The sequence below is a fragment of the Eurosta solidaginis genome, chromosome 3 (assembly GCF_040869045.1).
Source record: "Eurosta solidaginis isolate ZX-2024a chromosome 3, ASM4086904v1, whole genome shotgun sequence".
Lineage (NCBI taxonomy): Eukaryota > Metazoa > Arthropoda > Insecta > Diptera > Tephritidae > Eurosta > Eurosta solidaginis.
Genome location: NC_090321.1, coordinates 74,524,006 through 74,536,626, shown reverse-complemented (window position 1 = coordinate 74,536,626; position 12,621 = coordinate 74,524,006). Strand labels below are relative to the sequence as shown.

Genomic DNA, 12,621 nt, shown 5'->3' with positions numbered 1-12,621 from the left:
ATTCATTGTTTTTGGATACGTTATGTCTAGGAGACTTATTTTTTATGGAATATGATTGTATTTTTTGCGTTTTCTTCATTTTTATGAAATTTTCACGATTTTTAGGTTAAGGCACTATTAATCGATAACAATGTATCGTATAGGGTTAAGCTGAAGACATTGGTGCTTTATCGGTAACCGTATCGTTAACCTTATAACAGCTGATTCGACCAACCTTATGGGAATCAATGCAATCGATTATTGGTGCCGCTAAGGTCGTAACCGTACCAATTGGTTTTTTTGTTTAACGTCGTAACGATAAACAGCTGATTACGTTAGGGATACGACTACAGCGATACCCCAAACTGCACCAAGGACTCCGCTTTAAGCTGGAGTCATTGGTGCCGTATATCGTATCGCTGTATCCGTATCCCTAACGTAATCAGCTGTTTATCGTTACGACGGTAAACCAAAACCCAATTGGTTGGCTACGATACGGTTACGACCTTAGCGGCACCAATAATCGATTGCATTGATTCTCATAAGATTGATCGAATCAGCTGTTATAAGGTTACCGATACGGTTACCGATAAAGCACCAATGTCTCCAGCTTTAAGATTGAGATTCAGTAACGGTTGCTACAAGTTTGTATGGATTTATTGTGCATCATACACAGCTAAAGTCCGTTATGTGCATGGTCTGTAAGTCCAACGCTTCAGAGCAAAATGTGCGCCTTTAAAATTACGCACATTATTTTGTACTTCCATACAGCTGTAAAAAGTATGGAAAAACTTGGCAACACTATTCTACAGCGTCGGCCAACGCAAAATGTATTGGGCGTTGTCTGCTGGGTAAAAAGGGCGGTAGAAGCGGTCGCTGGTTTTAGAAAGTAACCATAGCTTGCAGTAATCAGTTGATTAAATAACAGCGTCGGGAATTTGCATAAGTTATATATAGATATATATTTGTATTTAAGTTGAAAAGTATTTATTAAATTTTATTATACAAAATGAGAGAAATCGTACACATTCAAGCTGGCCAGTGCGGTAACCAAATTGGAGCTAAGGTAAGTTTTATTTAAAATTTGTAAGAAAATACCGATTCAAAGTGAATATTTAAATGTTGGCATGAAATAAGTCGGGTGGGAAATCGATATTTTACGGTTCAAATATGTACATATATAATTGACAAATTTATCATGGGTAATGTATAACTTTGCATATATTATAGGGAGGGCAAGTTTATTAGCCAGGTGGGTTTTTTTTTTCTTTTGTTTGGAATGTACAGTTTTTCGATATGTTTGCGCAAACTGAAAAATGTATGCGGCTTGAATATACTATACATGTATGTATCTGGGTAATAGTCTAGTTGAGGGGTCGACTGCTAATACGCGTCAAAAAACATCGAGAGAGGTGTCAAACGACGCGTCTTGACATCAGTATTAATAATCCGAAGGCGGAAAATAAAAATTTTAACGCGTTCAAAAGATATTAACGAAAAACCGAAAAAAGACCCGCGGGTACCTCCGAAACCGGGGGTCGGATCCATAGTATTTTTGCGCAGAACACCTTTCTACGTTGGCGGCCTTCGGCCGCGCTTATAAAAAATAACCCTGGGCTACGCCATGCCAAGTCCGGGTGCGTGGTGTAACCGTGGCTACCGCCACGGTGATGCACAATTTTTTTTGGGGGTACTAACACAACAACAACCACATGGAAATCGCCAACTTCAACTGCAAATATCTCCGGACATGGATAAAATTTTTCTTTTCCGCCATCGGATTATTGTTCTCGAGATTAATACGCGTCTTTTGACACCTCTCTCAATATTTTTGGTAGCGTATTAGCAGTCGACCCCTCAACTAGACTATTACCTGTATCTGCAGTAGATATATGTATGTAGTTCTTGTAGAGAAAAAAATGCATGCGGCATATTTTGAATATCTGCATCAACTTTCCGAAAAGTTAAATATATAGGCAGTTTTCTTTACCATTAATAATACTAATCAAGTCATAAATTTGTTCATATAGCACTTATCTCTGCTTCCACCGAAAACATTGTAACTATGGAATGACGTCGACATTTTGTTTTTGGGCAAGTAGTTAGGTTAGAATGTGGAGCTGGTGTTAGTTTTATGTACAACATAATGAATCATAGATAAAAGTTGCAATACTTTAATGTATATGTATATTATATAGTTTCAAATTGTTTATATATAAGGTATGTCATTCTCTTTAATGTAAATACATGTGTGGATAGGACACATAATGTGTTATACATATTATGTATGTATGTACCTTCGAAAATTCTCACGGCTGCCTTTGTACTTGCTTATTCATGTATTTTATGGTTTCGATACGTTGCATTTTTCGAAAGTAGTAAAATTTACAACAGGGGTTTTATTAACAGTGCTTCGCCCCATTCAATGGGCACTCCATTTACAACAGGGGTCAACTAATAATACGCGTCCATAAATACCTTGAAATGTGCCAACGAACGCTATTTGACCTCATTAACAATAATCCGAAGTCGGGGAAAACAACTGAAAGTAATTTCACGAAAAATTATCTCGGACATCTAACCCGTAGTAAGTACTTTAGCAAAGCACATCCTACTGCATTTTGCTTATAAAAAAAAAAAATGCCGAGTGGGTCTCTGTGGCTAGCCTCAACCACGGCTGCATAATATCAAAACAACATTAAAATATTTTCGCTGTGATTTGTTTTTCAATAACTTTAACGTGAACGAAACGAAACAATTGATTTTTGTTAATATGATAAGAATTTTACTGAGTATTTTTTTCGGTAATAGTCTAGTTGAGGGGTCGACTGCTAATACGCTACCAAAAATATCTAGGGAGGTGTCAAACGACGCGTATTGATCTCGAGAACAATAATCCGATGGCGGAAAAGAAAAATTTTATCTCTGTCCGGAGATATTTGCATTTGAAGTTGGCGATTTCCATGTGGTTGTTGTTGTGTTTGTACCCCCAAAAAAAATTGTGCATCACCGTGGCGGTAGCCACGGTTATACCACATACCCGGACTTGGCATGGCGTAGCCCAGGGTTATTTTTTATAATCGCGGCCGAAGGCCGCCAACGCAGAAAGGTGTTCTGCGCAAAAATACTATGGATCCGACCCCCGGTTTGGGAGGTACCCGCGGGTCTTTTTTCGGTTTTTCATTAAAATCTTTTGAACGCGTTAACATTTTTATTTTACGCCTTCGGATTATTAATACTGATGTCAAGACGCGTCGTTTGACACCTCTCTCGATATTAGCAGTCGACCCCTCAACTAGACTATTACCTTTTTTTTCTGTTTGTTGTTGTTGTTGTTGTTGTTGTTGTTGTTGTTGTTGTTGTAGCGATACGGTTGCTCCCCGAAGGCTTTGGGGAGTGTTATCGATGTGATCATCCTTTGCCGGATACAGATCCGGTACGCTCCGGTACCACATCACCATTAAGGTGCTAGCCCGACCATCTCGGGAACGATTTATGTGGCCACATTAAACCTTCAGGCCATTCCCCCCTGCCCACCCCCAAGTTCCAAGAGGAGCTTGGGGTCGCCAGATGTATGTATGTATGTATTTATTTGAAAATTTGTTCCTAGCACAACAATTTTGACAAATTTAACAGTGCTAGTCATGAATAGCATGAGCTATAAAAATTGAACATTTATAATAATAAATTAGATTAATCAAATTAAATTAAATATAACGGATAATAGTGAAATATTTATGTATGTAAATGTAAATCTTAAAACTAAAGAAAAGTAATTAATAAATATTAAAAGACAGCAGTAGTGATGATAACCTTTGGCTGGTTATAGATCGAATAGTATTTAACAAATAAAGGTAGAAGACACAGAGAAAGGAAAAAGGACTTAGAAATGAACATTTTAACAACAACAATTTTGATCCAGTTTAAGAGTCGTTGAAAAATGATGTTAGCTCTTTTTTGAAGTGCAGAGCATTACTTAAGAGTCGAAGACTTGTAGGTAGGGAGTTCCAAAGACGTATTGCAGTAACAAAGAATTGGCGCTCAGAGGTTAGCGTGCGGTATCTAATGTGCTTAAGAAGAAGCACCGATCTGAAAAATCCGGTTCCTTCGTGTGTATCCTTGTCTGTTAGTGAAACAGGATTCACCGCGGATAGGTGAGGTTGACCATTGGAGAAGCTATATATTGCGCTGGCTACCTGAAGGGTTGCGCCACACAGCCCCTTGAATCTGGTATTTTAGTCTTACGACAAGCATACCTTCAGCGGGTATATTCTGATCCCCTAACCCACTGGGGTATCGTCAACGCCAGTGGAAAAGCTGCTATGCTGTTGTAGCAGTGCCTTGCCCCACCCAATTGGTGCGCCCAATCACAAAGGGATTCAAGGGGTTGTGTAGCGCAATATATAGCTTCTTCAACCCAATTGTCAACCTCACCTTCGAGCGGCGAATCCCGTTTCACTAACAGACGAGGCTCTGGCGACCCGAAGATCCTCATGGATCTTGGGGGTGGGGAGGGAGGGATGGCCTGAAGGTTTAATGTGGCCATATAAATCGTTCCCGAGATGGTCGGGCCAGCACCTTAATGGTGCTGTGTTACCGGAGCGTATCGGGTCTGTATCCGACAAAGGACCATCACATCGATAACTTTCCCCAAAGCCTTCGGGGAGTAACCTAATCGCTACAACAACAACAACAACAACCAATCACAACTTGTCATCAATATCCTCTAACAGAAGTCCAGGAAACTTGCAGTTTCAACAGGGATGGAGCAGGGGTGTTAGAGGCGTTGGTCCACATTACAATTGAAGAGATGGTTGGTGTCATGTGGGGACACATTGCAAGCGGAGCATACATTTTTGATTTTGGATAGGTAAGAGTTTAACCTGTTACAGTATATAGATCGAAGTTGAGCTAGAGTGACTCGTGATTTCCTGGGGAGTATGCGTTCCTCTTCCGCTGGTTTTGGGTACTGTGTTATTCTTATCGGGGATCGGGTATCACCCCCGACCGCGGCGTCGACGATACAAAATTTGCTCAAACTCGAATTAAGTGGTTTTTATTTTGTTTTGGTAACGAAACAAATGATATTTGTATTTATAAAATTTTTCCTAGCACAACAATTTGGCCAAATTATTTTATAGTGCTAGTCAGAACAGCAACAGAGAACAAAAGCAAAAATTTAATAAAATGCAATGACCTAATTAATAAACAATAGATAATTTGTAAGCTAAAGCATACATGTGTACATAAAGTCCAACGTGGATGAAAAGCTGCTCTCCACAACACAACATGCGTACACCAAAGGCAAGTCGGTAGACACCGCATTATATAGGGTGGTAATAAGCGTAGAGAAAGCTCTGGAATATAAGGAATATGCTCTAGGAGTCTTCTTAGAATTGGCTGGGGCGATTATGGATGGCCTTAATTACATTAAAGTACATCCAGCCTTAACCAGATGGATCGGCTGCATGTTAAATGGCAGGAAGATTACATCGCAATGGGGATTGTACGAGGCCACTAAATCAGAGGACAGGGGAACGCCGCAGGGAGGGGTGCTATCACCTCTGCTGTGGACGCTGGTCGTCAACCAACTGCTCAGGCGCCCTTTGATGGATCGGGCGCTTCGGTATATTCATACCTGGGCATCAAATGTCGGGTTGAAAGTCAACGCGGATAAGACGGATATGGTCTTGTTTACAAGGAGGAGAAGGTCCCAAATTGGATGAGACCTAAGTTAGGAGGGGTGACCCTACAGGAGAAACCTTGCACAAAGTATCTAGGAATCATCCTAGACAGCCGTCATGGAAGCTCAACGTAGGGGAGAGGGTGAAGAAGGCTTCAACGGCACTTTATGCATGTAAAAGTATGTTGAGGTGTACGTGGGGCTTATCGCCTTCTCTTTCTCATTGGGTTTTTACAGCGATTGTAAGCCCTATTCTATACTATGGAGTTTTTGTTTGGTGAAAAGCCACACAAAAAACGACATACCTCCAAAAATAAGAGGAGAAGAAGATGCTTAGCATTACGGGAGACCTGAAAACAACCCCGACGGCTGCACTGTATGCCATTCTGCACATTCCACCTGTAGACCTGGTAGCAAAGAACAAAGCATTAATGAACGCAACCAGGCTCGGTGCTTCGGGGCAGCTGGAGCGCCGACCATATGGCCATAGTAGTATAGCGTCATCAATCACAAGACGAACAGACTACCTGATCCCCTATCTGCACTTCGGAGGCGATTTTAAGGTCACTGGCGGACGAGGCGTTACATGTGTACACAGATGGTTCCAAATTAGTGGAAGGACTAGGGTCTGCGGTATACTGTGCTGATCCGGAAATAAACAGATCCTAAAGGCTGCCGGATCACTGTAGCGTTTTCCAAGCGAAAATAGTAGCCGTAACCAAAGCACTAGAAACCCTGGAAGAAAATATCCCAAGCTGCAATCGTGTTAACTTTTATACTGATAGTCTCGCATACCACGGCATCTAAATGCGTGTTAGAGTGGACAGGGAGAAGCATACATCTATATTTGGCCCCAGGGCATATGGGAATAGATGGGAATGAAAAAGCGGATGAATTAGCTAAAAAGGGTGCATCCCTTGAAACTTGCTCCGTAGACGTCCCATTTAGAATGGGCGAAATTAAGCGAAGGCGAGAGGTGCACATGATCGACCAGGCGGGAAAGGCGTGGGTTCCAGCGCGGGGCTGTAGTGTCGAAGATTATGAGCAGGTCTTACAACCTTAGACTAACAAAGCTGCTTCTATCTTTAAAAAGAGAGGACTGTATACTCATGACGGGTATTCTGACTGGAAACTGTCTTCTGGCGTCACATGCCTTAAAATTAGGCTTGGTCAATGATAGCAGATGTAGGAAGTGCGGATGTAGGTAGAGCTAACTAAGCCTAGGGACGTAGAACAGAAATAAGAATAAAGGCGACTTTGTAATGGTAGTGTGGTATTAATTATTGGGTTCTATTCTTAGAGAAGATAAAAAGGTGGCAAGAAAGACGGTCAGGAAATCAGTAAAGGGAGTCAGTTTAAGAAGGAGAGGTGAGTCGGTTATAAAACAATATTAATTCTTTTTTGAAATGCAATGCATTACTTTTTTATCTTTGATGTGATATTTATTTTTTTGTCAATAAAACATAAAAAAAATTGTTTATAACGTTGCGTAGGCCTGGCCTTAATTTGCTTAACTGTAGCACCCACCTATATTTTTATGATTAAAAACCACCTCCCACACCTTGATACGTAAATTCGTATATACATATTTGTCGGTAAAATGACGTAAGCTTTCAATCCAAGCCGTCTGTTTGCATGTTTTAATCTTAGATTTGGTGACGAGTTTGTGTCACAGCAACATTTTCTTGTACATTTGTCATTACATCCATAAGATTTTCTATACATGTGTACATATATATAATTCCATATATGTTAACTATAAAAGTAGTACACAGCTGCAGACTCGAAAGATTTTTGCCCACGTATTGCCTTGGCTTTTATGATTTGATGACTTCACCACTTGAAAAAATGCTAAACATGGTTGTGGGTAAACAAGTTCTACCGCTGTAAATTTGTACAAACATATTTGTGTATGTTACCGATAAATGGTAATACATAGCAAAATAACTTTACGCCGACAGATAAGTAATTACATATATATACACATATGGTACAATTGCAACCGAGACTTAAATATCGATTTAATATTTATTACTACATAGTACATATGACATAATTTGTTTTTTAATACTGTGTTATGAAGGGACTAATTTGTACACTTTTCTTATTTTTGTTTTTAGTTCTGGGAAATCATCTCGGACGAACATGGTATTGATGCGACTGGCGCATATCACGGTGATAGCGATTTACAACTGGAACGTATCAATGTATACTACAATGAAGCGTCCGGTGGTAAATATGTCCCACGTGCAGTTTTAGTTGATTTGGAACCTGGCACTATGGATTCAGTGCGTTCAGGACCTTTCGGACAAATTTTCCGTCCAGATAATTTTGTCTTTGGGCAATCTGGTGCTGGTAATAACTGGGCGAAAGGTCATTACACAGAAGGTGCTGAATTGGTTGATTCTGTGCTTGATGTTGTACGTAAAGAGGCTGAATCCTGCGATTGCCTACAAGGATTTCAACTTACACATTCCTTGGGCGGTGGTACTGGTTCCGGTATGGGAACTTTACTTATCTCGAAAATCCGCGAAGAATATCCCGACAGAATAATGAATACATACTCAGTTGTACCCTCACCTAAAGTATCAGATACAGTTGTGGAACCCTACAATGCTACACTCTCCGTACATCAATTGGTAGAAAATACAGATGAAACATATTGCATTGATAATGAAGCTTTGTATGACATTTGCTTCCGAACATTGAAATTGACTACCCCCACATATGGTGATTTGAATCATTTAGTCTCACTTACGATGAGTGGGGTAACAACATGCTTAAGATTCCCTGGTCAATTGAATGCTGATTTACGCAAATTAGCAGTGAATATGGTTCCTTTCCCACGTCTACATTTCTTCATGCCTGGTTTTGCTCCATTAACTTCACGAGGATCTCAACAATATCGTGCTCTCACTGTGCCAGAACTTACACAACAAATGTTCGATGCCAAGAACATGATGGCTGCCTGCGATCCACGACACGGTCGTTATCTTACGGTTGCTGCTATCTTCCGCGGTAGAATGTCAATGAAGGAAGTTGATGAACAAATGTTAAATATACAAAATAAGAATAGCTCATACTTTGTTGAATGGATTCCTAATAATGTTAAGACCGCAGTTTGCGATATTCCACCAAGAGGTTTGAAAATGTCTGCTACATTTATTGGTAACTCGACTGCTATTCAAGAATTGTTCAAACGTATCTCGGAGCAGTTCACTGCTATGTTCCGTAGAAAAGCTTTCTTGCATTGGTATACAGGCGAGGGCATGGACGAAATGGAATTCACTGAGGCTGAAAGTAATATGAATGATTTGGTCTCAGAATACCAACAGTATCAAGAAGCAACAGCTGACGAAGATGCCGAATTCGAAGAGGAGCAAGAAGCCGAAGTGGACGAAAATTAAATTTTCACAAATATGGCTGCGCTGGTTATCGATTGGAAAGCAAAAAATCGATTGTATTTTTTATTTACTTGAATAAAAAAGTCAGTTGGCTTCTAAAGTTTGAAAAAAGGCTAATTTGTTTGTTTTACTAGTGAAGGATTTTGTGTTAAGTTAAATGCAAAGCTTTTCTGACAGCAAAATAATTTTTTCAGTCACAACTTTATTTACCGGTCTCTTGAGATACGGCCTTATTAACAGAATCTTCGAGATACGGCCTAGTTGATAAAACTTGTGTTAAGTTTCGACCTTTTAGCATAGGTTCATATCATTTTGAATTCATACAAGACAAAGGTGAAAAATCTTTCTATTCCTCCATTGCCATACCTACCCGTCAAATAATAGCTGACATGGAGAACGGCTGTTCGCGGTTATTAAATTGAACTGCCATGAATTGCCCATTTGTGTCTCAAATCAGCTTTTCTTTTGAATGTGTATACTGAACATCAGACTACATATTAATATTTATTTCTAAAATCTAGTAACAGATCAAATCTTAGCAGCCAGTTAAGCAAACATTTGAAAATATGTAAATAATGCAAAATACCAGTCGTCTAAAAAATGTTTGAAAAAAAAACTATTGAGCAAATTATTTAAGTAATCGAACAGCGATTGTACAGGTGATGGAGGCTGTTTACTATTGTGAACGTTTTTATCAAACATTCGCCACTTGTATGAATTCACAATGGCTATCACCTTTTTACAATCCTGTATCAATGAAATGAAAAGAATAAAATGAGCGGTTAAGATGAGCCAGCCATAGTTAAGCCATGATTATACTCATTGTGAATAAACAATGATTATACTTTTGAATATAAAATAATTTTAATTACGTTAGCTTTTCAAATTTTTGCGTTGTTGAAAATGAAAATTTTTTTTTAAATATATAGTTTGTATACAAATTATACTGGATATAAATTTGAGAACTATGTATTTTTTTAAATTTCTAACCTTTGCACGAGATAAACAGATATGAGTGTGACCCTTTTAAGTGTTTATATTTTTATTCGGCAGACGCAGCAGTACCAGTCCCAAAGTCCGGGGTTAGGTATGAATCCTCCCTGGAGTAAGTGGCCAAAGCACAGTCCCTCTGCAGGGAGCTACTACTGAAATTATTTGAACGATCCGCGGGATCTTGAGGTTAAAACCCCGAATCTTTCCGAAATACCCAAAACGTAGATTTCCTTAAATACATACATATGAACAGAAACTCAACAACAACAACTGCATATTGTTTTTAAATAGAAAAATCAATTTTTTTAAAGTAAGAACGCCGCCACGCTGGGCCCATTGTAGCCGTCGGTATATAATAGAGCCTACGCCGCCGCCGCCGATAAATTAATTGGCGTAAACCTCTGCTCTAAATATGCGCAATAGAAAAAATTACAATAAATATAATTTCTGCACATTTTGTTCAATAAGTATTAAATTGTACCTACTGTAACTGTAAGATTATCAAAACAGAAGGCTAAAAAAAATCGATTCTTCATTCTTTAATAAAATATCGAATAATCGATGATAAAAAGTCGAATCGCAATCCTGCTCTAGTATTAATTAAATGCGAGTATGACTCACGTTTTCGAACATAATTTAAGGGGCACAGCATAATCGTGTACATATGTATGTACTTACATACATTTAGCTTGGCGCATACCTATTTACAACAAATATTCTATGACTCATTTCCACCCTTGAAACGTGGTTTACCCATCTTTATACATAAATATCTACGTATGCATTGGTGCCCTTTAGGTGTGCCACAAAGCAGGACTGCAATTTGCAATCTGCAAATAAGTGGCTCATCGACAATTGTTTGTTGTATGTACCCACATTGTTACCGTGGTAATATTTTTTTGGGAGCTGCAAATGTTCGGGCAGTAATTGCCCCTTTTCTTACTAAAAAAATTCTACCCTCTTGTTGCACTCTCAAATTCTAATTTTGAACTTGACTACCTGAAGCTATGCAAAGTGGTTACATTTATATGTCAATTAACCCCTGTTGTTGTTGTTGTTGTTGTTGTTGTTGTTGTTGTTGTTGTTGTAGCAATGTACCGAAACAGTGCTACAACAGTCAATTGACCCCTCTTCTTATTGAGTGGAAAACATTTTGTGAAATGTGCTTAAAAACTCACGAGAGAGATGGGGAGAACCACCAGGGCGACATTATTTTTAGAAAAGAAAACGCCAACAGTTGCTTGAGTATATAACATTCATACGCAGGAAATATATACTTGGCTTTGCATTCCTACCGGCATAACTTTTCGAATAATCTAATCATCGGTTAATATATGTATATTACAGCATTCTTTATACATTGTACATACACATATATAGTAGGAATATGTACCCGTTGCTTGAGGGTGGCAATAGGCAGCTCTCGTGGAGCTCCGATTACGAGCACTGCCTACTTTTGGGCGTGAATAGCTTTCTGTGAGGGTTTTTGGCAAAGACCTCGTGTGAGATATATGAAAGTATTAGGTGACGTAAAATTAATAATCCAATAGCGTCTACCACGGACTTTATTCTTTGGGACTATTTGAAGTCACCGGCAAGCCCCAGGAAATCGCAGCAATTAAGGGGGGCCTATAAACGTGTATCAAGGCTGGATGCAGCCAATTGACGGATGTCGCATTTTTCAGTTAACATGTACGTTTTAAAAGTTCAAGTAAATTCTTTCATTAATTGGCGCTTAACATGCCTCAGCCATAGATAGATAGATAGATAGATGTTGTGAGGTTAAGCACTACGACCTATTGGTCTATTGTGCCCTCATTCTCTTTACAACACTTCATCCAAGCCGAGTTCTCTGAGAAAATCCAGAATGGTTCTCGGCTTCAGAGAATGTATGTGACTATTTTCAAATTTGGATGATCCTAGGATAACAAGCCTTCGTTTCGCGACGGCATCACATTCCTTCAGGATGTGTTCTGCAGACTCATCTTCGGCATCACAGAATCGACAGAGGCTACTAGCCGATATACCCAATTTATGCATATGGCTCTTTAGCCTACAGTGACCTGTGAGTATACCTGTTAAAATCCTAAGGCTACTTTTTGGGAGATTAATCATAGCCTTATATCGCTTTGAGTTGTACCCTCCTATTAGTGCCTTTGCCTGCCGAAGTCCTGGACTTTGACGCCAGTGTTGTTCTCTGAGGCACGCCTCCTTTTGTCTAAATTCCTCCCTTATTGTATGTGACCCTATTGGGACCATAGGCTCGGGACCTATTGGCTTTCCGGCCGTTGCCAACCTGGCAATCTCGCCCGCTCGCTCGTTACCATCTACTCCTCTGTGTCCAGGTACCCATGCTAGACGGATGGTGTTATTAACTCCTAGACTGTTTAACCTATCTACGCACTCAAGGACTGTTGATGATTTAATCTCAACTGAAGATAATGCCTTGAGTGCAGCTTGATTGTCGCTGAGTATAGCGATTTTCTCGTTGGTATATCCTCGCTGTAAAATTATCTCTGCACACCGGCTTATGGCGACAACTTCGGCTTGGAAGATGCTCGG

At 39.5% G+C, this 12,621-nt stretch overlaps 1 protein-coding gene across 1 annotated transcript; it reads left to right on the top strand.

Moving 5' to 3' along the window:
- Positions 1-824: 824 nt before the first annotated feature.
- On the top strand, positions 825-9,183 carry LOC137243968 (tubulin beta-1 chain). The gene is made up of 2 exons (XM_067772350.1): positions 825-1,045; positions 7,783-9,183. The coding sequence occupies exons 1-2, from the start codon at positions 989-991 to the stop codon at positions 9,067-9,069; spliced, it is 1,344 nt and encodes a 447-aa protein (XP_067628451.1). The 5' UTR covers positions 825-988; the 3' UTR covers positions 9,070-9,183.
- The last annotated feature ends 3,438 nt before the right edge of the window (positions 9,184-12,621 follow it).

Coding starts and splice junctions, on each gene's coding strand:
- LOC137243968 (XM_067772350.1), top strand. CDS start 989: ATGAGAGAAATCGTACACATTCAAGCTGGCCAGTGCGGTAACCAAATT. Junction 1,046..7,782: donor GTAACCAAATTGGAGCTAAG/GTAAGTTTTATT, acceptor TTTTGTTTTTAG/TTCTGGGAAATCATCTCGGA.